The 22,419-nt window shown below is 40.4% G+C and overlaps 1 protein-coding gene across 5 annotated transcripts in view; it reads left to right on the top strand.

Annotated features, from left to right (window-relative positions):
• The window catches only part of arhgap42b (Rho GTPase activating protein 42b), a 72,068-nt gene that overhangs the window by 32,351 nt on the left and 17,298 nt on the right, over nucleotides 1–22,419 (top strand). For 4 of the 5 annotated variants that reach the window (XM_075472898.1, XM_075472897.1, XM_075472896.1 and 1 more), the window contains exons 3-4: nucleotides 6,266–6,327; nucleotides 18,068–18,139. In XM_075472898.1, coding sequence (XP_075329013.1) covers nucleotides 6,266–6,327; nucleotides 18,068–18,139 — 134 coding nt within the window. Of the gene's footprint in view, nucleotides 1–4,307; nucleotides 4,384–6,265; nucleotides 6,328–18,067; nucleotides 18,140–22,419 lie in introns of those variants that run through there. The other variant, XM_075472899.1, reaches the window with a different exon arrangement.

Here is a 22,419-nt window from a genome sequence, read left to right as displayed (position 1 = left end):
CAAGAAAAAGAATGGTGAGTGGAGGTTCTGTGTGGACTATCGACGTCTGAACAGTGTGACAGTTAAAGACTCGCATCCACTCCCGAGAGTTGATGACACCTTGGATGCGCTGGCAGGTGCTGTCTGGTTTAGCACATTGGACTTTTCTAACGGATATTGGCAAGTGGAAGTTGCCGAGGACGACAGAGAGAAAACTGCCTTCACTACAGGCAGGGGCCTCTACCAGTGGCGTGCAATGCCAATGGGCCTCACGAACTCTCCTGCAACATTTCAGCGCATGATGGAACTGGTGCTTAGGGGCCTGCCCTGGCAAGTGTGCATGGTCTACCTGGATGATGTGTTGATATTCAGTCCCACATTTGAAGAGCACCTTTCCAGGCTACGCGAAGTGTTTTCCCGGATTAAGACAGCAGGACTCAGACTGAATCCTGCAAAGTGCCATCTGGCACGTGATCATGTGGTGTTTCTGGGCCATGTGGTTTCCAGTCATGGACTACAGCCGGACCCCAGGAATACAGAGAAAGTGAAAACCTGGCCCGCACCCCAACATCCAACAGAGGTAAGAGCATTTGTGGGCCTGTGCTCTTATTATAGACGTTTTGTGAAAGACTTTGCCCGACGTGCGGCCCCGCTGCACCGGCTGACTTGTAAAGACATTTCATTTGACTGGACACCTGAATGTAATGAAGCTTTTGAGTATTTGAAATCAGTGTTGTCAACTGCTCCTGTTGTCATAATGCCTGACTTTAACAGCCCCTTTAGAGTGTATACAGATGCCTCCCAGGAATCGGTGGGAGCTGTGCTGGCGCAGGACAAGGAAGGGCTGGAAAGAGTGGTTGCATATGCCAGTCAGTCACTTGTCCCCACCGAAAGGCGCTGGTCCACATTTGACAGGGAACTGTGGGCTATAGTGTGGGCTGTACGTCAGTTTAGACACTACATTGGATCAGCAGCTTTTACCATCATCACTGATCACAAGCCCCTTTTAGGCCTCCGCAACATGGCTCTCGACAAAGATCCCACTGGAAGAAGAGCCCGGTGGGTCCTGGAGCTAGATCCTTACAACTGGGTCATTGAATATAAGGATGGACAACGACACACAAATGCAGACGCGCTTTCACGGAGGCCTCAACAACCAGAATCCTGTGTGTCCAAGGTCACCCTCTTGGATGCTGCGATTCAAGTGAATGTCATCAGCTCGGAGAAGGAAAAGACTGTGTCACAGACAGTTACTCCAGCACCGGAGATAGTGAATCGGCTAAGCTCGGATCTCAACACAGATGGTCAGCCTACGGAGACAAATAATGAGGCGGATGTGCTCTCATTCCTTCAGGCTCTGTCAAGTGAAGAACAGGGGATGAGGGAGCTTCAACTGGCTGACTTGGATACAAAGCCAGTCATGCAGTGGATTGAGGGGGATGGATCTCGTCCACCTCGGGCGAGGATGAGAGGCAGCTCTCGGTGGCTTCGCAAATTATGGACCGAATATCCCCGCCTTTCAGTAGTAAATGGACTGCTTTGTCGAAAGGTGAGCTCATCTCTCACTGGAGATGCTCTGTGTCAGGTGGTGGTGCCTCATTCCCTTGTCTCAGATGTGCTGCAGCACCTGCACGGGGGCCCGGTATCTGCACATTTCTCGGCGGAAAAAGTGTTTGAGCAAGCAAGGCAGGTGTGTTACTGGCCCTCTATGTTTAAAGACATTAAGCTGTGGTGTGACTTATGTGTGCCTTGTCAGACCCGCAGAGCACCCGTGCCAAGACATCGGGCACCTATGGGTGGGTCCCCAGCCACACGACCATTTCAAAGAGTGGCTGCTGACATTCTTGAGCTGCCGGTGACATCAAAGGGAAACCGATATGTGTTGGTGGTGGAAGACTACTTCACCAAATTTGTGAATTTATATGCTCTTCCCAACCAAACAGCCCAATCGGTTGCAGGTTGCCTATTTGAGGACTATGTTCTTGTGCATGGAGTTCCAGAGACTGTTCACAGTGATCAGGGTCGGCAGTTTGAAGCTGAGATTGTTCAAAGACTCTGTGAGCTTTTGGGAATAAAAAAAACACGCACCACTCCCTATAATCCGAAGTCAGATGGGATGGTGGAACGCTTTAACAGAACACTGATAGACCAGCTGGCCAAGTTATTGCAGACTTATGGAGGGGAGTGGGATGGATATGTTAAGCATGTGGCTTTTGCCTACAATACATCTGTTCATGCCTGCACCAATTACTCCCCATATTTTCTGACACATGGACGTGAGGCCCGTATTCCTGTGGATGTTTTATTGTTGTCTCAGAGGGCCAACTCCTACTCTTCTTGTGGCTATGATGACTTTGTGACATCACTCATGGGCAGATTGGATGCTGCTTTTGGTGGAGCCAGGCTGGGTTCTGCAGATGCTCATGAGAGACAAAAACTTTACCATGATGGCGTGGCTCGTCATCGGCCATACACTGTGGGGGATTTTGTTTGGCTGCATGATCCTACAGAGGATCGATTGAAACTGGCTCCTCATTGGAAGGGCCCTTACAGGGTCATGGCAGTGTTAGACACACAGGGGGAGCGAGGACTCACCTATCACATTGGGGATCCTTCCAGCTGTGCGGGAAGTGGGAAAGTAGTACACTATAACAGACTGAAACCTTACACGCTGCCGAGGCCTTCTGCTCTTTCCACTACGTTGCCTGAGTTCAATGGAGAGCCACAAGAGTCACTTGCTACAGTGGCTTTGGATGTGGGTCAACACCCTGACTCAGGGGACGCACAACATAAAGTTTCCCGGTCAGGAAGGCTCCTGAGACAACCTGCTCATTTTAGGGATTATGTCTCATACAGTTAGATTATATTTGTTCAGTTAGTAATGCTGTTGCAGTTAAGAGAGGGAATGTTAAGAAAGTCAGCAAATGCTCTGTTTTGCCAGGTTAAATGTGCTGTAATGATACTTTGTCTTTGTGTGTGGTTTTGCATGTCCAAACGCTATAGTGTATCAGCTTTTGCTGGTGTGCATGATAATGTGGTGGGGCGTGCTTTACTGTGACTGCACTAGTCAGGTTGTATTGTGTCGGGATTGCGTTGTGTTTGTTTTCATTGCATTACTTTAAGTGTATGGATAAAGCTAATGTGGTCTTTACAGTTTTTTGTTGAAACGGGGACGTTTCTTTTTGAGGGGCCGTAGGTATGTAAGCTATTTTTATGAGCCCTGGATAGAGGGATGTTTGAGCATGTTTGTAACATCCGGTATTAATGTGAAGAGCTTTTATTTTGTACACAAGACAGGAAATGGTTCCGGGGTTAACCTGTAACTGAAGGTGTGAATAAAGTGCTGCTGCCGTTTTGAGCCAGCGAATGTGAGAACGCTACATGTGGTTCTTTTAGATACCTCAATATAACAAGAAGAAGACCCTCGGTTACACTATTGATTTGCTTATGATGCCTCTTGTGTATCTTCTCAAGTCCATGTGAGATCAAAGGAGCTAATTGTGATCAGTGTCAGAGATTAATGGAGGTGTGAACCCTGTAGACTCCAGCAAGGATATGAAAGCAGCTGTGCAGAGGGCTCCACTGGCTCTAATGGGCAGGACTGCCAGTCTGGCCTCTTCTTTCTCATCTTGTTTAGCACTGTACTCATTATCCCCTGCTTAAGTCCTTTGCTCTGTGCTGAGCTGTAGACTGCAGAATTACTGTCCATCTGTGAGGGTAGACTGGATATCGACCTCCTCTCCATAAGGCTGTAATGTTCATTAGAATACTAAATGCAGTGTTTCCCACACATAGACTAATTCGTGGCGGTGCGCCACAGATTAAACATCGGCCACCACATATTGCGTTTCGTTATTATTATTTTTTTAACGCTATTTAAAAAATACTCGTATTCGTTCAGCTGCATTTCCTTGCTGCTCTCCCTCGCGTCTCTCTCGCATAGCCTACTCACACACACAGCCCCTCCCCTCCGTGCTTCCCTGGAAGCTTGCTAGTCACAGCGTCGCGTTAGATTAACTATAAAAGAATTCACGAAAGGTTGGTATCACGTGCACCTTTATAAAATCACACATTAAAAAGTCCTATAAAAATATTTTATATTTTGCATACAATGTTGTCCCGACCCATAGCAAACAAGCGATTACGCCTTCTTTATAAAGTTAACTAGTCAAAAGTTTGCCGTAAAAAAAAAAAAATGTAGTCGGGTTGTCGAGGTCTAAACACTAGCAGCTGTGAATCAAATAAAGTAGTTTTTTTAAACTCTTACACTGAATGTTTACCGCTTCAATCCAGATGAGTATTGAAAAATATTTTCTGCGATTGAAAAAGAGACGTGCGTGTTGAGGATGAGGACCAGCCTGAACCGGAGGTATCAGTCTGAAACAGCTGAACAGTCCGACCAGTGTAATTATCTATGTTATTCATTTGTTTACAATGAAGATGTGAATATCTGCAGATAAGCCGGTGTCACACATCCTTACGCCCCCCATGATTTTCCTTGATGGAGAAATTATCCAGGTTCTTAACTCCCAATGAGACATAAGTCACATTACAGATCTCTGACAGTGGGGGGTGGTATTTTGGAAAACCATTCTGAAATGGGTTCTATGTGGTCTATTTAGTCTGTGTTATAACCCCCTTAATTTTCACATACACCCTTCAAAGTTATGTAAAGCCTTCTGTCTTCAACACTGGATATACTGCGATATAATTGGACCTAAAGTTTAAGAGTTCCAGTATCTCTCCTTACTCTCTCAGCTGTACCACTGTGTTCACTGACCAACTCAGAAGGAAAAGGCCACAATAACTATTTGAGGGGAAAAAATGAAACAGCTTGTTGAAATCAATCTAGTCATCAATGAAACCGAGCTTTCTGACTGACATAGCGAGACCCTTGAGTGAATGCCACACATGATCTTGATGCAGTATTGGCACATTTCACTTTGATGCTCCCAACCTCTCCACATAAGACTGGATTCTTGTGTGTGCTGCCAGACGGGTTCACCTGACCTTTTATTGATTTCACTCTATGACTTACAGCAGTGACATTCACATTCCATGTCAGTTATCTAGGAATCAATGGGACCAAAAGATTGATGTGGTTATAGAAATTTAAATTTTTTGGAAAGTTGAGGTCTCATCCCGCAGAAGGTCAATTCTTCAGGCTCGAAGAGCTGCTCACAGCATTTCGGGAGAGTACAAATCAGATGAGCACAAATGGAGATCAAAAGAGTTGAATATCAATCCATAAGGCAACACTTCAGCCCATAGAATTGACAAAAAACTCTTAACAGTGTGAAAAAATTCCCTTATACAGGAAGTGTCCTTATTTCTGGACAAGCTTATCTTCCTTATTCATCCATTCTTCATTTAATTCAGTGATTCATCGGTTCAATTGCCTTTCCTTCATGTACCATTGAATTATATGCAAGCTGTAACCCACTTTGACTCCCATTTCCTTTCTAATCTTGTCCCATCAGCAGATCCTGCTGTGCCCTTTACCCCCTAAGAGGTTTGCACTGTTGATAAAGGAGCTGGTAGCATTAATAGAAAGCCAGCCTGCCTGCAGGATCACTGGCACAAAATCATTGCTCTCTGGTCTTTAAAAGCTTTGGTGTGTAAATGGACCAAAGTGTCGAAGATGATGCATGGGTCCCCATGCCAGGCTTTCGGGGCTGATAATGATGTTGCTGTGTTGGCAAGCAGAGCAGCTTGACCACTGCTAAATGGGTGGACATGGGGTGATACAGGGGCTGACCGAAAGAGGCCAAATTGTATCTGGCCTTGCATTTAATAAAGCTGTGAAGCTATTGAGGCACAACTCTACAGCAGATAAGGTAGGATGCATTGTGTGCTGAATTCCTCTAGCCTAGCAGAATGTAATTTGGGCTACTCAAGTACAGCCCAGATGGTGAAAACGTATGTCTACAACATCAAATCGTATCTTTCATACATATCTATATTTGTATGTATGTAGATACAATTTGGCCTCATTTGGTCAGCTCCTGTATCACCCCATATCCAGCCATTTAGCAGTGGTCAGGCTGCTCTGCTTGCCAACACAGCAACATCATTATCAGCCCCTACAGCCTGGCACGGGGACCCATGCATCATCTTCGACACTTTGGTCCATTTACACAAAGGTTTGGAAGACCAGAGAGACCATGTTTATAAGCTCAATGATGAATATATTGTGGATGCTGTACATCATACATGTAAGGCTATTGTTATCAGTATTTCTGCTCCAGTAAGGTGTTTCTGAAATGATCTTTCTTTTTGTTTCCAGCCCAGTCATTTAAAGAATTCTCCCAGCTGTTGAACACTGTTGAAGAGGAAAGAAGACGCCTGGTAAGAATGCAATTATTTTAGTGACAGAACGAAACAAGGAGACTGCAACAAAAAGTGTTGCAGATTTTATTGTGTCCCCTGATTGACGGCACTATTTATAGCTTGATATGCAGCAACAAAATAAAGCACATTTTGCATATTATCTAGTTTACTTTTCACCAATCTCTTTATGTGCATGCTGTAAATAGAGCTACTCTGGATGTGTTTGTTGTGCTAAAGTCCAAATATTAGCAGTTGTAAACATGATTTGGTCTTTGAAAATTATTCTAGCCAATCAAGAACATAAACAAAAGCACAATGTCGGTGAAGGGAATGACATTAACTTTTGCCTAAATACTCCTGATTGTTTCCATGTAATTTTCAAAAAAAAACAACAACTCACAAGCACGAATTGTAAAAGATCATGTACCGACCTTGTGAGGACACAGGAATGAGCATAGGCACTCACATCCCTTTACTTTGAGGCCTTTCTCTTTCAGTTGATTTTCTTACTTTCTGTTTCAGATAATTAATAGTAAATAGAGCGTAACATAATAAACACTACCCAGTGATATGAGAATTTTTAATGTAATCACAATAAAACAGCAATGCAACAGGGAAACTTTGGCAAAACCAATTAGGCCTTCATGTTTTCTGTGATGGATTTTTGAGCTCAGCTGATTTTAAGGCACGGGATATTGTGTTTCGTGTCCCACACTATGTGGCACTTACAGCTCTGGTTGGTTGGTCTAAAGGTCGGAAAACAAGCCTCCAACAAGGCCGAATGTCTGCAGACAAACCAGGCATGACTTAAAGGCCAAGGGTGATGGAGGTGGGGTCTATGTCCCAGTGGGTATAACAATGTGGCAGAATCCCCCCTCCCCATCCCCCAACCCCTACCGCCACACCTACACCCTAAATGATAATATTCAAAAGAGATATGAATTTAGAACACCAACTGTCCTGGCTTTTGACTTTATGATAATGACCACATTGAAAGCAATTTGGCTTCTCTGCCATATTCATGATAACAAGGAGCAGACTCTTTACAGCCTTTTTTTCCAACGCAAAAAAAAAAAATGGGTAATGTTAGGAATATAAAAGATGTTATTTATGGATAAACGCTGAATTGTAAAGTAAATCTAACACTGAAGAAATTATACTCTGCCTCTGCTTTACTATGCATTGTATAGACTGGCTTAACTAGACTACAGCTGGAGTTGCTTCAACACAGGCATCTCATATAGTTGACATCTCAATGTGAGCATTCATCTCCTGACATTCAAAGTCCTATTTTATGATGGAAAGACTTGCCCTTTGAAGATGAGGGTCACCACTGTAATGACAGCGTAGCTCTGAGGAATATTCTGTCACGCAATTTTTTTTTTACAAGCAGAAAGATGGCATTGATAAATTCATATCACCCTTCAATATCGTGGTATGTAACACCTGTGTCAGTGCAATGTCAGGGTCATCTAGCAAATGATGCAGAGCTTTAAAATACATGGATATACATATATATATATATATAAATATATATATGCAAAATATCAACAAGTTGTAGACTATGCCATTTATTTCTTCTGCATCTATACTAAGAATGTATGCATAATGAATTAGACTTTCATTTTTGCATATAGTATTTAAAAAGCAAACAAATGGCTCTCTGGTGGACCGGCGACCTGTCCAGGATGTACCCTACCTCTCCCCCAGTTGTAGTTGAGATAAGCTTCTGTCCCCATGCGACCTTAAATAGGATGAAGCAGGTATGAAACATGGATAAATTTAAAAAAAAAACACAAAAACAAACAATCGTGTAAATCACTTTAAAAATATGTCAATAATAAGCCTTGAGGGCAGCTGTATTTTGAATCAGGATTTGTTGCTTACCAGGGTAACATGAGATTTAATTTAGCTGCTGAGAGCAATTCATGTAAAAGCACAGCCAACAGACCAATCAATTCTCTTTAAAAAGTCCTCCCACTATCCTCTGTGTAGAGGAAAGTGAGAGGGTCTCTTCTCTTTCAGGCCCTTTGAAGAGTTAGAAAAAGTCTAAAGCCATTGGCTTCCCCTGAGGAGCATGTAAGAGAAACAGATTATGGTGTTTACAACAGACACTTAGAAAAATATGAGTCATTTGAATATTTTCACGTCAGAGCAGACGTCATTTCCAAAAAACTTTTGGAAGCACTAAGAGTGCGGATAGATAACTGAGCCTTTATTTTCATTACGCTTTTTAGCATTGGTGCCATCTCTTTGCTCTAAAACGCAGTTTGTACACATTCTGGATGTTCCTCTTCTACTCAAGCAATGAAGGAGTTTCAAACTATTTGTATAATTGTTTGTTGTTGTTGCCTCAAACAACACTCTTGCATATGGTTATGACTCATCTGATGGCTTTCATGGATAATGAGGGCAGATTTAGGCACACCTAGTTGTGTGTGTGTTTGGGGGGGTGTGAGAGTCACGAATGTGGATGACATAAGTGTGGTTTCCTGTGTTTGCAGCACTTATATGCATAAGCACGAGAAACGAGGCAGATGCACACTAATGCATGCATCTGCTGGTTTATTTATTTCTATATTGTGTCATGGTACAACAAATAAAACGCGTCAAGACGAGAAGCAGGGAGCGCCAGAATTTAAGAGAAATTCAATGAAGCCACACATGAGAATGAAGACCAAAACAATGAAATTCATGGTGGCTAAGTAGCCTAATGCAGGAAAAAAATAGATAAATCAAAGCAACAATGACAAATAGTATAACCTACAGAAGTCAGTGTTTCGTTCATCTTTGATAAGATTTAAAAAGTAAATTTCTATTCCGAGCTCTCACTGTCCCCCTCATCCCTGTATACTTGCTTGAAAAGCATCCTGTTTGCATCATCTTTTTGCTCTTCACCTAGCAGTCTGCGTCTCATCAGATCTCTGGAATATGCAAGACACATGGCTGTACTGTGATCTCTGTACTCTGATCGTAATGTGGGTGATGCAGGAAGAATATCTTATTCTCGTCTCGCATGCATTTTAAATCTCTGGGGTACAAGAGTCAGTAATTTGCCATATATAAACGTTGTATCTTTTAAATCCCTCAAAAAAATAAAAAAACAAAAACTTTTTATGATAGTTTTCCATGAAGACTATAATGTGGTTACGGTTACTTTGAACTGAAAGCATCCTTTTATCTCTTCTCTTCCTACAAATGAACTGTACACAGCGAGTGACTCACATGAGTTGGGTTCGTGAAACTGTCACTGACATTGCCTAATAAGCCACAGCAGGTGCAGCAGCTCATTTTGAAGCTCATTTATTTAGAAAAGGCTGTCTCTTCTAAGTGTGTGGATTATTTGGCACCTTCCCAGGACTGCAACTAACGCCAAGCATCTTTCTAGGTCTCATTTTCCAAAACTGGGTCTTTCCTTCACAGCGGTGCCACCTTGGCGTAAATTGAGATAAGCGATAAATTATTAAAAATGCTCATTTATGAAGTCAAGGCAAAGTAAACATAGGCTCAGCATTGAAAGCTGTATTTAATTGACCTTATTCCCACTATAGCGGTTTAAGCTTCCATTAAAGTAGAAGTGAGCAACTCTATCCAAAGGGACAGCCCAGCTCTGTCCCCCTGCTGTAAGCCAAGATGGCCGTCTGTAATACGGATGGGAAGTGAGAGCTGGTTCCACTGGAGAATTGAGAGTTGGCTCTTACCTGGTTAATCACCACATCCAGTCTCAGTTTGTATAAGCAGACATTGCAAGAATCACCATTTATGAAACTACAGATTCACCAATAAAAACATCTATAATAAATGATTTGCTGGCAGATGTACATGGCTTCAATAATGTAAGGTAATGTAGTAGCTTTTTTGATGTATTCAAGTTCTGTTAGCATTACGTTATGCTGCATTTTACATGTAGCTTTTGGAAATGCAATGTCAACCTAGGCCCAAAGTATTTACTTAATTCATATTCTAAAAGTATTGCTCATGGTTGTGTTCTCAGATTTTTTATGTGCTGTTTAATTACAAATGCATGATTCACTGAACAACACAACCATCCAGTTTCAGTGACCTAATTATAGTTTACATGCAGTATAATTTTCACGTTCTACGAATCGTTTTTGTAAAGAGCTAATTAGTGATGTCAATTGATGTGTAATTATTCCACCAAACAGTAAAGTCAAGTCAAAAAAGTTTCAAATGCTCCAGGAAAAATAATAAAATAAATAGTCAACTCCTCTTAGATTGGTAAAAAAACCTTTATCTCCACAGTAAAGTCAGATATTCAAGAAGATTAACAATAACCAAAAACCATTTCTTAAGGGAACAGGACTTAAAACCACTGATGCATCAACAAGAAATCCACTTCTTTTATGAAGCAGACATCCTCTCCTCTGCGCCATTCAGAATACACTCCCTCCAAATATGATACATACATATATACGATGGGTCAGTACCTTGATTTTCACTCCTGTGCCTGTGTACTTGGCTGATTGTCTATTGGCTTAGTGGGTAGCCAGGCCTAAAGTCTTTTTGATTTGTGCTTTCTGTTTGGCTTGCCAACTACCCAAGTGTGTTATTCCACCTGAAAACATCCCAAATTCTATCTTTTACAAAAGATTCCCACTATTATTGCCTCTTAGATTACCCTTTCAGCAGCATAAAAAGAGTGAAAGTGATTCAAGTTCTGCATGGTTTGAGAAGGTTCAGCACCAGTGAGCGTGGATGGCATTTAGCAGTGGAAGGGCAGTGCCCTGATGTTGTGGCTTTTGGAGTGATGATCGTATCCCCCTGGGATGGAGCCTTTTATGGCTGCACTGGAGCCCAGATTGAGTTTTCCTGTTGTTCTTTCTAAATGGGAGCAGGGGAAAAATTAAATAAAAATCCCAATGTAGCTTTTTATATTTTTTATATGGCTGAGACCAAATGGTTTAGAGTGTATCCTGGTACTGTGGGGGTCTCAGGATTTAACAGTACAGTAACTCTGCTTTGAGAGTACCTTGTGTGCTGACCTGTGAACTGAGGAATGTCCCACTGACCGTGAAACAGCACTGTGAAATAAAGGCAGTCATTGTTCTGAGCTACATGCATGGTGGCTTGTTTAATGAAAGTCTGAAAAGTATTTGGAACGAACATTATCAAACCATTGCACTATCCACCCCACAGCTAAAGTAAACCTCAGTTATCATGAGCCAAGATACCACTGGTTATACTTTTCTTCACCTCAATCACTGATACATATACAGAGTGTCAAAATATTAACCTCATCCAAAGAGCACTCTTGTTCCCACATAAACATGTCGCAGTGTACTGAATATAAACTTTGGTTACTTTACTTTTTCAATAAATTCTCTGTGTCATACATGGCTTAAACTGAAAATGTAAATAAGAAAATGGTTTATCAGTGAATCATTAATAAGTTACAGAGCTTTTCAGGTTTTAGCTCCGAAATAAAAAGACCCTAATGCTGAACCTTCCTCCAAGTTGATACACCTTGTTCTCAGATTCCTAATCCATGCCCACAGTCATTAACTTTGCAAGCTGCTGGTTTATTTAGAGGAAAAAGTGATGAAGCGGCCACATCCACCAAGTCCAATTTACAAGCCCAACTCTAAAAAAGTTGGGATGTAGTTTAAAATATTAATAAAACGGAATTATTTGCAATTCTCATAAAATAACATTTTGTTCATAGTAAAACATATCAAATGGTAAAAGTGACTAAATGATTTTACAATTTCATCAAAAAAATCTTTGCTCATCAAAAATTTGATGGCAACAAAAGGCTGGAAAAGTAAGTGGTCGGATCATCCAGAGGAACAGGATTAAACTGATTAGGTAACTGGCCATATTTCAATGACACGATTGGTTATAAAAAGAGCACCTTAGAGAGCTAGAGTCTCTCAGAAGTAAAGATCATAAGAGGTTCTGAAATCTAAGAAAAATGCAGGTTATAGCTCTATCATGCAAAGAAGAAGAACTATGTGAACATGATCCAGAAACGCTACCTTCTTTATTCAACTAAAGCTCATTTAGAATTAACAGAGCCAAGGTGGAAAACTGCTCTGTGGTCTGATGAATTGAATTTCTTTATGGAAATAATGGACATTGTGTTCTCTTGACTACAGAGGAAAGGGGCCGTCTGGCTTGCTATCAGCAGTCGGTTAAAAAGCCTGCATCTCTGATGGCTTGAGTGTGCATTAGTGCCTAATGAAGTGCCACCGTGCACATCTGGTAAGGCGCTATCGGTGCTTAAAGGTACATAAAGGTTTTGGAGCAGTATTCATCTGTGGATTAAATGTTGTTCATTAGATTAGAAAATAACTGCACCCTGCTTTAATCTAGGTTTTAGACAATATCCCAACTTTTGTGGTGTGACTTTCCACACCATTTGGGGAAACATAAATAGCCAAAGATGAAAATATATCTACAACATCTGCAAATTTCTACTATCAACAAACATCATAGTGTATCACAGGCAGCCAAAACTGTACTTAAAACAAATGGTAAATCCTCCTGGGAGACACAAACCAGCTCCTGTCTCAATTTCAGCAGCTTCTTCGCATCCTTACTTAACAGCTTACTCTCCGATAAAATATGAAGGGCAAATGTGTCACATCTATTCTTACACTGTTCTGTTACTTCGCCTGCAAAAGGTTTGTTTTCATTTCAGAGCTCATAAAAATTGGAGGACAACTCCTCAGCTTGCTGCAGATGACAGCTCTGCACCAGAAAGAGATTTAACTCTGCAATGAGATTCTTGCCCCCTGCTATTCACATACCTTCATTAGAACGCAAACTTCAAACAGAAATGACAGAAACACACAGCTTATGCACGCCTCCTTTTTAATCAAGGTTACATCATCACACCATCAGCATGAAATAGGATGTTTTATTCAGTCATTATGATCAGGGGAATAATGTTTTTAAGCATTTAACACCTTAATTAGGCCTTGGGGACCTTGCTTACACCTACTTTAATGAGCTGGGCTGGTTCCATTTCGTTGATCCTTTTGTTACTGTATTATTGACTTAAGTGTTTTCAATTGATGCTCCTGGCTTTAACTAGCTTTGATACAACTCAAGACAAAGGGGTGCAGACGTCTGGCTCTCACTCTTTTTCATGTAAAGAAAACGCTTGTGTGTTATTTGACTCACTCTGTAGCTGCTCCAGTGGCTCCTTTTAACATTCCTTCATTACACTCGACGACATCTTACTGCTGGATTTCACACTTAAAGAAACACCAGTTTGCATTAATAATCAGCTGCATTTAGATCCCAAAGGTTTAGTTTAATCATTCATACATGACAGCTAAACTGATGAGAGAATCTAACTGGAAATGTAATCATCTCCAGCAATAAAGGTCTATAGGGCCTTATAGGGTGCTTAGTTGAATCAATAGATTCATATTTACCACTTAAAATTTCTTTATGATCCCAAAGTGTAAAGACAGCCTTACTGGGACTATTCTATATTAAACTGATGGATACGTTCACATGACAAACTGATAAACTGATAGCAGTATTTTAGTCATAGTTTATCTACTTCTCTGAGGTGGAACACGGGCTTGTTAAACATCCGACTCAAGAAGATCAAGATTTCTCTTCTTTAGCGTAATGTTAGTCTATTGTCACATTACAAATATATATCCCTTTATCCTCATCCTCTCCACTTCTGCAAACCATCACACACTGCAACAAATCAATACTTGGCAAAAACAACCATATCACTGTTCCGCGATCTGGTCGTTTCGTTTGATTTATCATACACCTTTGCACTACAAATTGAGAATGATGCAATATTGAAAGCGTATATGTGGTTGATACAAATCCCAATTAGGCAGTTCTCAATATTTTTCTCCCCAAGTGCTAAAATTCTGGCCCGTTTCTGTCAGAGGCATCTTCTAAATTATCACACTTGGCAGATTGGAACTGGCAAGCACAAGCCGATAAAACATTTACTTGTCAAAGCCCAGGTGCCTTTTTCAGGGTTTTCTTTTCTTGCCTGGAGCCGTGCTTGCAAGAAAAGTGTATGTGCGGGTAAAACAACAAAGCAGCAAACAAAAATATGCTCTATCATTTGAACGACAGAGCAGCACGGTGACCGAGCTGGCTCTTATGACGCCTCTTCAACCAGCAAAAATGGAAAAGCTCGTGTGTAAGCTTGTGTGCACATTCATGTACCAAGGTCTTCAATTTATTCGCTGGATTTTTGGTGCGTTGGCTACTCGTTGTCAAGACACTGTCAAAACAAAACAGGCAGAAAAGATATTTACTAACCAGTTATAGACTTGCATATTACAAGGTCGCAGTTTAATGCTTCAGTGATTAAAACCACTGGCATGTATGAACAAAAACATATAAACACATCCCAAGAAATGAATGGGACGTTATTCATAGAATATGCTCGGATTAGAAAGATAAATGGATATTTATTTCCTGAACAAATCCAATAGAATTGTTATTATTACCATAAGGGACTCTTTATAGCGAGACAGACAAATGTTGCAAGTAAGTCGGTCATTTTCACAAACTGTCGAGAATGGATATTTACATTTAAACCAGCTGTAAAGTAATTTTTGACAGGGGTGAATTTCAGTTGGAACACTTTGCACTGTTTGATTTGATCTGGCCTTGGTGGCATTCTGATCTCGCTGCAAATTAACCTCAGAGTAGCACTTTTGATCCGCTTGATATTTGGTCTGGGAAATCCTGGAGCAGGGGAAATGCAGCACATTGACATTCCTCTCCCTATCTGGTAATGAAATTGCTTAGCGCTATTGCATCCTTTCAAGCATCACACTGTGCTCGCTCATATGGATTTAATCCTGTTGAGAGAGGCTGTTGCTGAGGGCATTCGGCACAATGCCAGCTCAAAAGTAATCCATTGAGTCTTAAATAAGTTGGCTGCTCTCGTGTATAAATATCTGAATCAACATATTGCAAATTCATAATCTAATATCTTGGGCATTTTCAATTTTGACAGGCTGATTATCCTATGTTTTGCATTATTTCTTCTCCTTCTTGTAATCAATTTGAATGTAGTATTGATAATGATATCCTCTGAATCCAGAACATACAGTTCAGCCTGTTCCAAAACACACAAATGCTGTACCCAGTCAGGTCTTAGTTACCACTAACTTTCAGAAACAATTCACAATATATCCTTTAGAAATATTAGATTGTAATCTCAGCAGACGAGAGAGTTTTATATCTAATGTTCTGTCCATTTAAATGAGATTGAAAAGAGCTAATGGTATTAGAAATCTACTTCTAAAACATGATAATACAATGCTTCATTAAATTGAAAGCATGGGAGATAAAACAGAGGATATGACATTACCACAATGCGTGTTATAAGTCTTGCTGTTGACACAGCAGATAACATAATGGCTTTTATATGACTGGAGGATTATACCATCTAGATTTGATGACCATCAAATGTCCTCCACTCTTCTAATGTTTAAGTGTCACTTAGAACCAAATTGCCTTGATTCATCTAACGGAAGTACCTTTTTCCTCATGCTTCTGAATCTAATTCAAAGATGGACAATACCAAAGGTTGGGAGTGGTTATGGAGCAGTTTCTGCATTCAAAGCTCTAACAAGCAGCTGATTATAAATGAAGGTTACAGATTCTGGTTTAAACTTGAGCTCAAATCCTTTTTACTGAAACATTTTTCAATTCTTATTCATGTGTGCATTATACAGCCTCTTCGGTGATACTGAATGTGTCATCTCGTACCGATGAAAATACTGCTCTATTCTAAAATTGTAATTCTTATATAGTAGGAGTTGAGAGGAGGGTGTCAATCTATGTGTGAAAGCTTAGACTTTACAGTTTTAGGTTCCAATTAACACTCTTCTCTACAGGGTTGTGTAAACTACCTGTCTGTCTATCTATGTAGTTCTCTATCCAGCTATCCATCCATCTATGTTCAGGACTGATAATATCAAAAAGGGATAAAATGTACACTGCTGTGCAAACTCTCTGTCTTTAATACATGTTTGACTATATGTTACACAGAAATTTCCTCTATAGAGCAACTATCCACTCCACAAAAATTTTACACTCTAGATTTTTGGCCCCAAATTAACTCTGCAGCATCACAACAATCCCTGACAGAGGGAGTAGTAAAAAACTATATTCACCAACAAGATTCAGCTTGCTGAACAACTAACTCTGAGTGTGCCCCGCGGCCTGTCTCGCACATAGCAGCAGAGCCTTTAAGTCCTGTAGGTTGTGAGCCTAAGGTGCCACATATCAGACTTGTTACAGCACATCATCCTGCTCCCCACTGCTAGTTCACTATTTGTCCTTCACATTTTGGAGATGCTCCTGCTGCTCTAGCATTAACAGTTGGGCTCACATAGCCATTTCTACCACATCCACAGGTACCAAATGTTCACTCCATGTCTCATATATCAGAGACCACTGCAACTGATACAACCTAATGAATGTTATTCATTGATCTGTAAATGGCCAGAGTGTTGGGACTCATTGGTTGGTCTCATAGGGACATGGAAATAGGCAATTGTGATATAAGACTGCAAATATCTGGAATTATGATACAGTGCAACCATTAAAATCTTGTGGTTTTTTGTGTGAAACATCTATTTCTGATAGACACTAAATATGATGTAATTATCTTACATTACTACAACCAAGCTACAGATATATAACACAAGCTTACATTATCTCTCATCACTGCATGTAGAAGGAGCAGGAAAACAATGCAGGCTCAGAGAGATTTTTGCCTCCTATTGAAGTCACTCAGTCGATGTGTGACAGGGTTATTTTTTTAAGATTGAAATGCATTAATTAATGGTTCCAAACAAAAACTCTGTCATGACAAAGGGTGTGTTGAGAGGAACTGATAGCAGTGGCTTATGAACTGATAGCTTATTTAAGCCAACACTACAAAATGTATCATAGATTCATCACATATGCTCACCACACTGCCTCACTCCTTAAATCAACCTAAGAGCCATGTCATTTGTGACAGAACCTCCTGTAGAGCGGCTCCACCAGTCTGATGTCATCTGACCCCGATGGATGAGAGCTCCTCCACAGGAAATTCAGAAGCACCTTAATGGCACCTTTTTGAACCACTCACCCGCAAGGATTGAGCATGGACTATAATTGGCACAATATACCTCACCCTATCAGTTTCTATCTGGAATAAAAGGGGAGAGGCTCCCGGAGAGACCTTTTACTTCGGTTGTGACCATTCAGAGGTCGTGTAGAGAGATGTGGAGAGATACACTACCTCAAAAATTAAAATGCATCACAGGCTGCGCTTGTAAAGCTGCCTCATCTGCAGTTCTGTGTCATATTTCAGCGAGGTTTGACAATGCTGGTGCTTCACTGCTCACATAAAAAGGATCCATTTTCTTCTGCCTAGCAAGACCATTGTTGAGTGCTCTGTCTCTTATCTCTGCTGTACTCATTTTGGTCCCTCGCAGTAACATATTGGTCATTGTCAGTGGTTTAAGAGATACTAATGAATGTGATTGCCCTATCCTCCACATCTTTTTGGACCTATTGCATCTCTCGGCCTATTTGACTTTAGCTGGGAGACTCTCAGTCATGATTTCCAGTGTGACACATTTGTAATAAAACTGAATGACTACTAGATTAGGTTTTTCTTATGTTTTTCTTTATAATAGTTATCTTTATAATAGTCCTACAGAGGGTTACAGTGACTCAGATAACGTAATACAGTCAGGCTGACATCTGTCTTTCTGTTTTTCTTTCATTTCCAATTCAGATTCAGAACGCAGATGATGTCTTGATTACTCCCTTGGAAAAATTTCGGAAGGAGCAAATCGGTGCTGCAAAGGTAAGACACCGCCTACGTGTGCAATCAGTAGCTGAACAGCGCTGAAGATTGTGTGTGGTCTGACACCCTCGTCTGTTCCCCTCACCCCTTTCTTCTCTCCTAAAGTATGTAAATCATTAATTAAAAGCAAAAGCGGGACATTGCCAAAAGAAGAGGCCTTCTTATAATTAGAGTATAGACAAAGACATCTGTTTGTGATTTTGATATTAAAAGATATGAAGAACTTCTAGATCTCTACGGTAGTATATGTTTAGTTAATTAAAGGTGGCATAATGAATTAAACAATTAGCTATCTTGGATGGATCTCTTTTTTTTCTCATTTGGGGTCTGTGTGTTATCTTGAGAAATAATTTAATCCAAATTACAAGCGTACGCTTTATATCCACATTAAGGAAAGTGCTACCCTATTTCAGTTTGATTTTTACTCTGATCAAAGACTGTAAAACTTCAAACTTCACCTTTATATTATGCTCTTTCTTCAAAGTTACCTCCGCAACAAGATTAATATGATGCGTTTACTATTTTTTGTAATCAGATTACTGTAATCCTGTTACATTTAATGCAATCCTGTGTAGCTTATTGGATAGAAAGGACTGATATCAGTTGGGGTTCTGCGCAGTGTTGCTTTCAGGCATCCTGGTTTCACATAGGACATGTTGTTGAGGCTGGAGTTGTCTGTACAGAACAGTGTGGGTTTGTTGCTACGAGCTATGCTTTCATTTCTGGCCAACGCAAAGGCATCATATGAAAGAACAGCAGCTTGTTTGTGGTCACTCCCTTGGTGAGATCACACATGAGCTGGCTGGTAGAACTCAAGTCTTTCTCACAGCTCTCCCACTGAGTTTGTGACTCCACTGCTAACTTTACTGTGTACTATGAATCATTTGCACATCTTTACATAGCCCTTACCGCTGTGATGGACTTCTCAGCCTCAAAGTCACTCTCCCTAGTTTTGATTTACTTCACATGGCTTTAGAGCCACTGGTCGCTATAAATAGTCATCTTGCTGTAGTTCACAAGCCAACCAGAAACATAATAGAACTATTTTTCTTTTATGTGCTCGGGTGTTAACATCTGGTCAGATGAAATAACCCCTGTTGCTTCCAGCATCAACCATCACACGTATCTACCATAATGAATTAGCACATTTTGTTGCCATTTCTTTCTTCCACTCCACTACATCAACATGCTCAGTTTTATTGCTCTGACTATGTTTATAAAATGGCTTCTTAAAAGCCACAGCCCCATCACTCCCACTACCTTTTATTTCCTCTGACCACTTCCTCTTAATGGCTCTGTCATCCGACAGCCTATCTGCTAAACATTAGCCCAACTAGAGTGAGATAAAAGGCAGACATCACGAGTGGCTGAGCAACTTTCCACAATTCTGAGAATCCGGAGAGATCTGTAGGCTGTCTGACCCTTCCAGTTACCGCACTTCATGATGTCTGAGAACATCAGATGGACAAACTGGGAGATCTTGCCTAATATGGGCATGTTGGGAGTAATCCCACTGAGGTTACGTACCCGTGTATCAACTTCTTAGGCACAAGCACAACACTTCCACGGCCATGACGCACCAGCAGATTGACTCCAGCTCCATACGACATATTGGGCACAGTCTGCTTCACACAGACCAAATGTTTTGTTGTACAGCACGTCAAACTTTGCAAAGTCTACAACAAACACACATTAGAACACCATGAGAACTCAAACACTTCTGTATTTTCACTCGGACACATATGTGCTGGCTGCCAAACTGGGATGTGGGCCTGAAATCAATGTTGCGCTTCCTTCTTTCAGTTTCAGAAAGATGTTTTCTGTGATCTGAAAGTCGATAAACTCCCAGTCAAAGAACAGTACTTTCAGAACGGGAATGAGAAGTGAAAGAGTGTTTTCATTTCAGTTTATCTGTACTGTTTTTCGACAAAGTCTAAGCTGTCAATTGTTTATCATTTTCCTGTGTTCATCCATTCAATTCCTAAATTATCTCCATAGACCTGCTGTTTTTAGTCCATACTTTCTGGGGAAATATTTATCTGTTTACCTTGTCAGCTGCTCAGTCAGTTTGATTTTTTTAAAGCCTACAAATTTAAATAGACTCCAGGGACACTTTCTGGAGAATGAACCAGGGGGTGGCTAACTGGTGTTAGTCCTTCATCCTGTCTGAAATCTTAACACTCTTATTCTCCTAGGGACACTATAGGGGACCAACTCTCGCTTAGTGTTAAGAATAATTGCAAACAGACCCAGATGGGAGTCAGATGGCCACCGAAAATTTGCACAAAGGCTCATCAGACCTCATATGATTCTTGGCTAGCTATGGTCTCCAAAGGCACACATGTAGTCTCATTGCATTCATGCAATGAAATCCCAAAAATAAATGAACGAAGACACTGTGGAGTAAAGCTGCTCGCTACACACAAACATTTTTAGTTGCATGGACATTAATATTTTTATATGTTCAGACATTTTTGGAATAGCGAGGTCCCATTAGCAGATCAGCTCATTAGCTAAAACATTAGCGCTCATTTGCATTCCCGAGAACAGCCTTATCTCGACAAGCTGTTTTATTATTTTATATTTAGTGGTCTGTAGTGGTTGTACAATCTGATTTCAAATCCAATTTCAAAGAAATTGGGATTCTGTCAAAAATGTGAATGAAAACAGAATGCAGGGATTTTTCAATCTCATTCACAATATTTTATTAACAACTGAACAAATATGAAACATCAGTTGTTGAAAGTGAGACATTTTACTATCTAATGAAAAATATTAGGTCATCTTCAGTTTGATGGCAGCAGTACATCTCAAGTGGGACTGGGCCACTGTGTAGCATCCAGCATCCCCTCTTCTTTAACATGAAACTTCAGAATTACTCGTTATATACTTGTAAATCAATGATCTGCTTGTATATTTATTGTACCCTCCCCTTAGCTACAAACTTGATGTTGTGTTCTTATGAATAACTAATCCCTCCTGTTCTTTATTCGAGTTTAGTTTAGTGTATTACTTTGTCAGGGAGAATGCACAAAAGCAACAATCTGCATTGGTTCAGATCAGTTTTTATCTGCAGGTTACACATATTAGTAAGAATTAGTAACCTTCTGTTTGTACTCTATCAAACTGACAACGTCCTCCACACAGTGACTTCATGGAATCATTTTGAAGGATGAACCAACACATTGGCTTCTGGTCCTTTTATATTTCCTGGTATTCTTTTTTTCGGAGCTGAAAGTGACTCTGAATATTGGACAGGCTGCCTTTGTTTCCATTCCGTCTCTCGAGGAAATGGACTTTATCTGACTATCCTCAATGCCTTTGGGTTTATTAAAGCCAAATAGCTGTGAAAACAATCTTGATAAAATAAACTCACAGCTGGGCAGAAGTTAAAAGTTGAAGAAATAAGGTAATCTTTAACCTTCAAAATTGGATTGAGTAGCCTTTAAAACAGACACTGAAATGAAAAGCATAGAAAAACAATTCTTCCTGGCCCTCATTATAAAATCTGGATCCAAAAATCTGCCTTGATTTTGATATTGAATAAATTTGGGTGGTCTGAGTGAATGTAGTCATGGACTTTGCTACGATTGGCACCTATTTGTGACACAATACAAAACAATAAACAAATCTGTCATATTACCGAGAAGTTTCAAACTCCCTCTTTTTTTCCCCACTTGTTATCTCAAGGTTAGGTAGCGAGAGGAAAGTATAGGCTGAGGTTGACAGGAAGAAGCCAAAGGCATCCCTTAAGGATACAGTATAGACCTATTTTCAAGCAGAACTTGTCAAAAGGCTTTTTTCACACCATAATAGTAAAGAAGCTTTGAAAGATTGATTTTTAAGAAGATAACAGCCTCTTCTCTGTACGGCCTTACTCAGACCTTAACAATCGGTTGCAGATCAAACACACCAGAAATATTTCTACCCTCTTGCATTGTATATTTATTATAACATTTTTTAAATCCACGTCTCACAGAGAGTAACAGCAATATAAATGTTAATTTTTAGTCTTTTTTTCAGTTGTACTTCACACACTCGTCTTTTTTAACTCTTCAGAAGCAGTAAGTGTTTATAATTCTTGTTAATTGGACAACTTCTTGCCGTCTGTGATGTCTCTTCAGGAATTGGGATTTTAGGTAAGTCGGGAGAAATTTTTGGCTTTTCAGCAAAGCTGCAGAGTTCCAACTAAAGCCCTGTGTTCCCTCTGTCCCCCTTGTTCATCTAAGACCAGCTCATGTGTGGTGAAGCATCAAAATAGAGCAGCTATTGCTATTTAA

Source organism: Odontesthes bonariensis, chromosome 9 (genome assembly GCF_027942865.1).
Source record: "Odontesthes bonariensis isolate fOdoBon6 chromosome 9, fOdoBon6.hap1, whole genome shotgun sequence".
Classification (NCBI taxonomy): Eukaryota; Metazoa; Chordata; class Actinopteri; order Atheriniformes; family Atherinopsidae; genus Odontesthes; species Odontesthes bonariensis.
The sequence above is the reverse complement of the archived record's forward strand: the minus strand, read 5'-3'. Positions and strand labels throughout refer to the sequence as shown.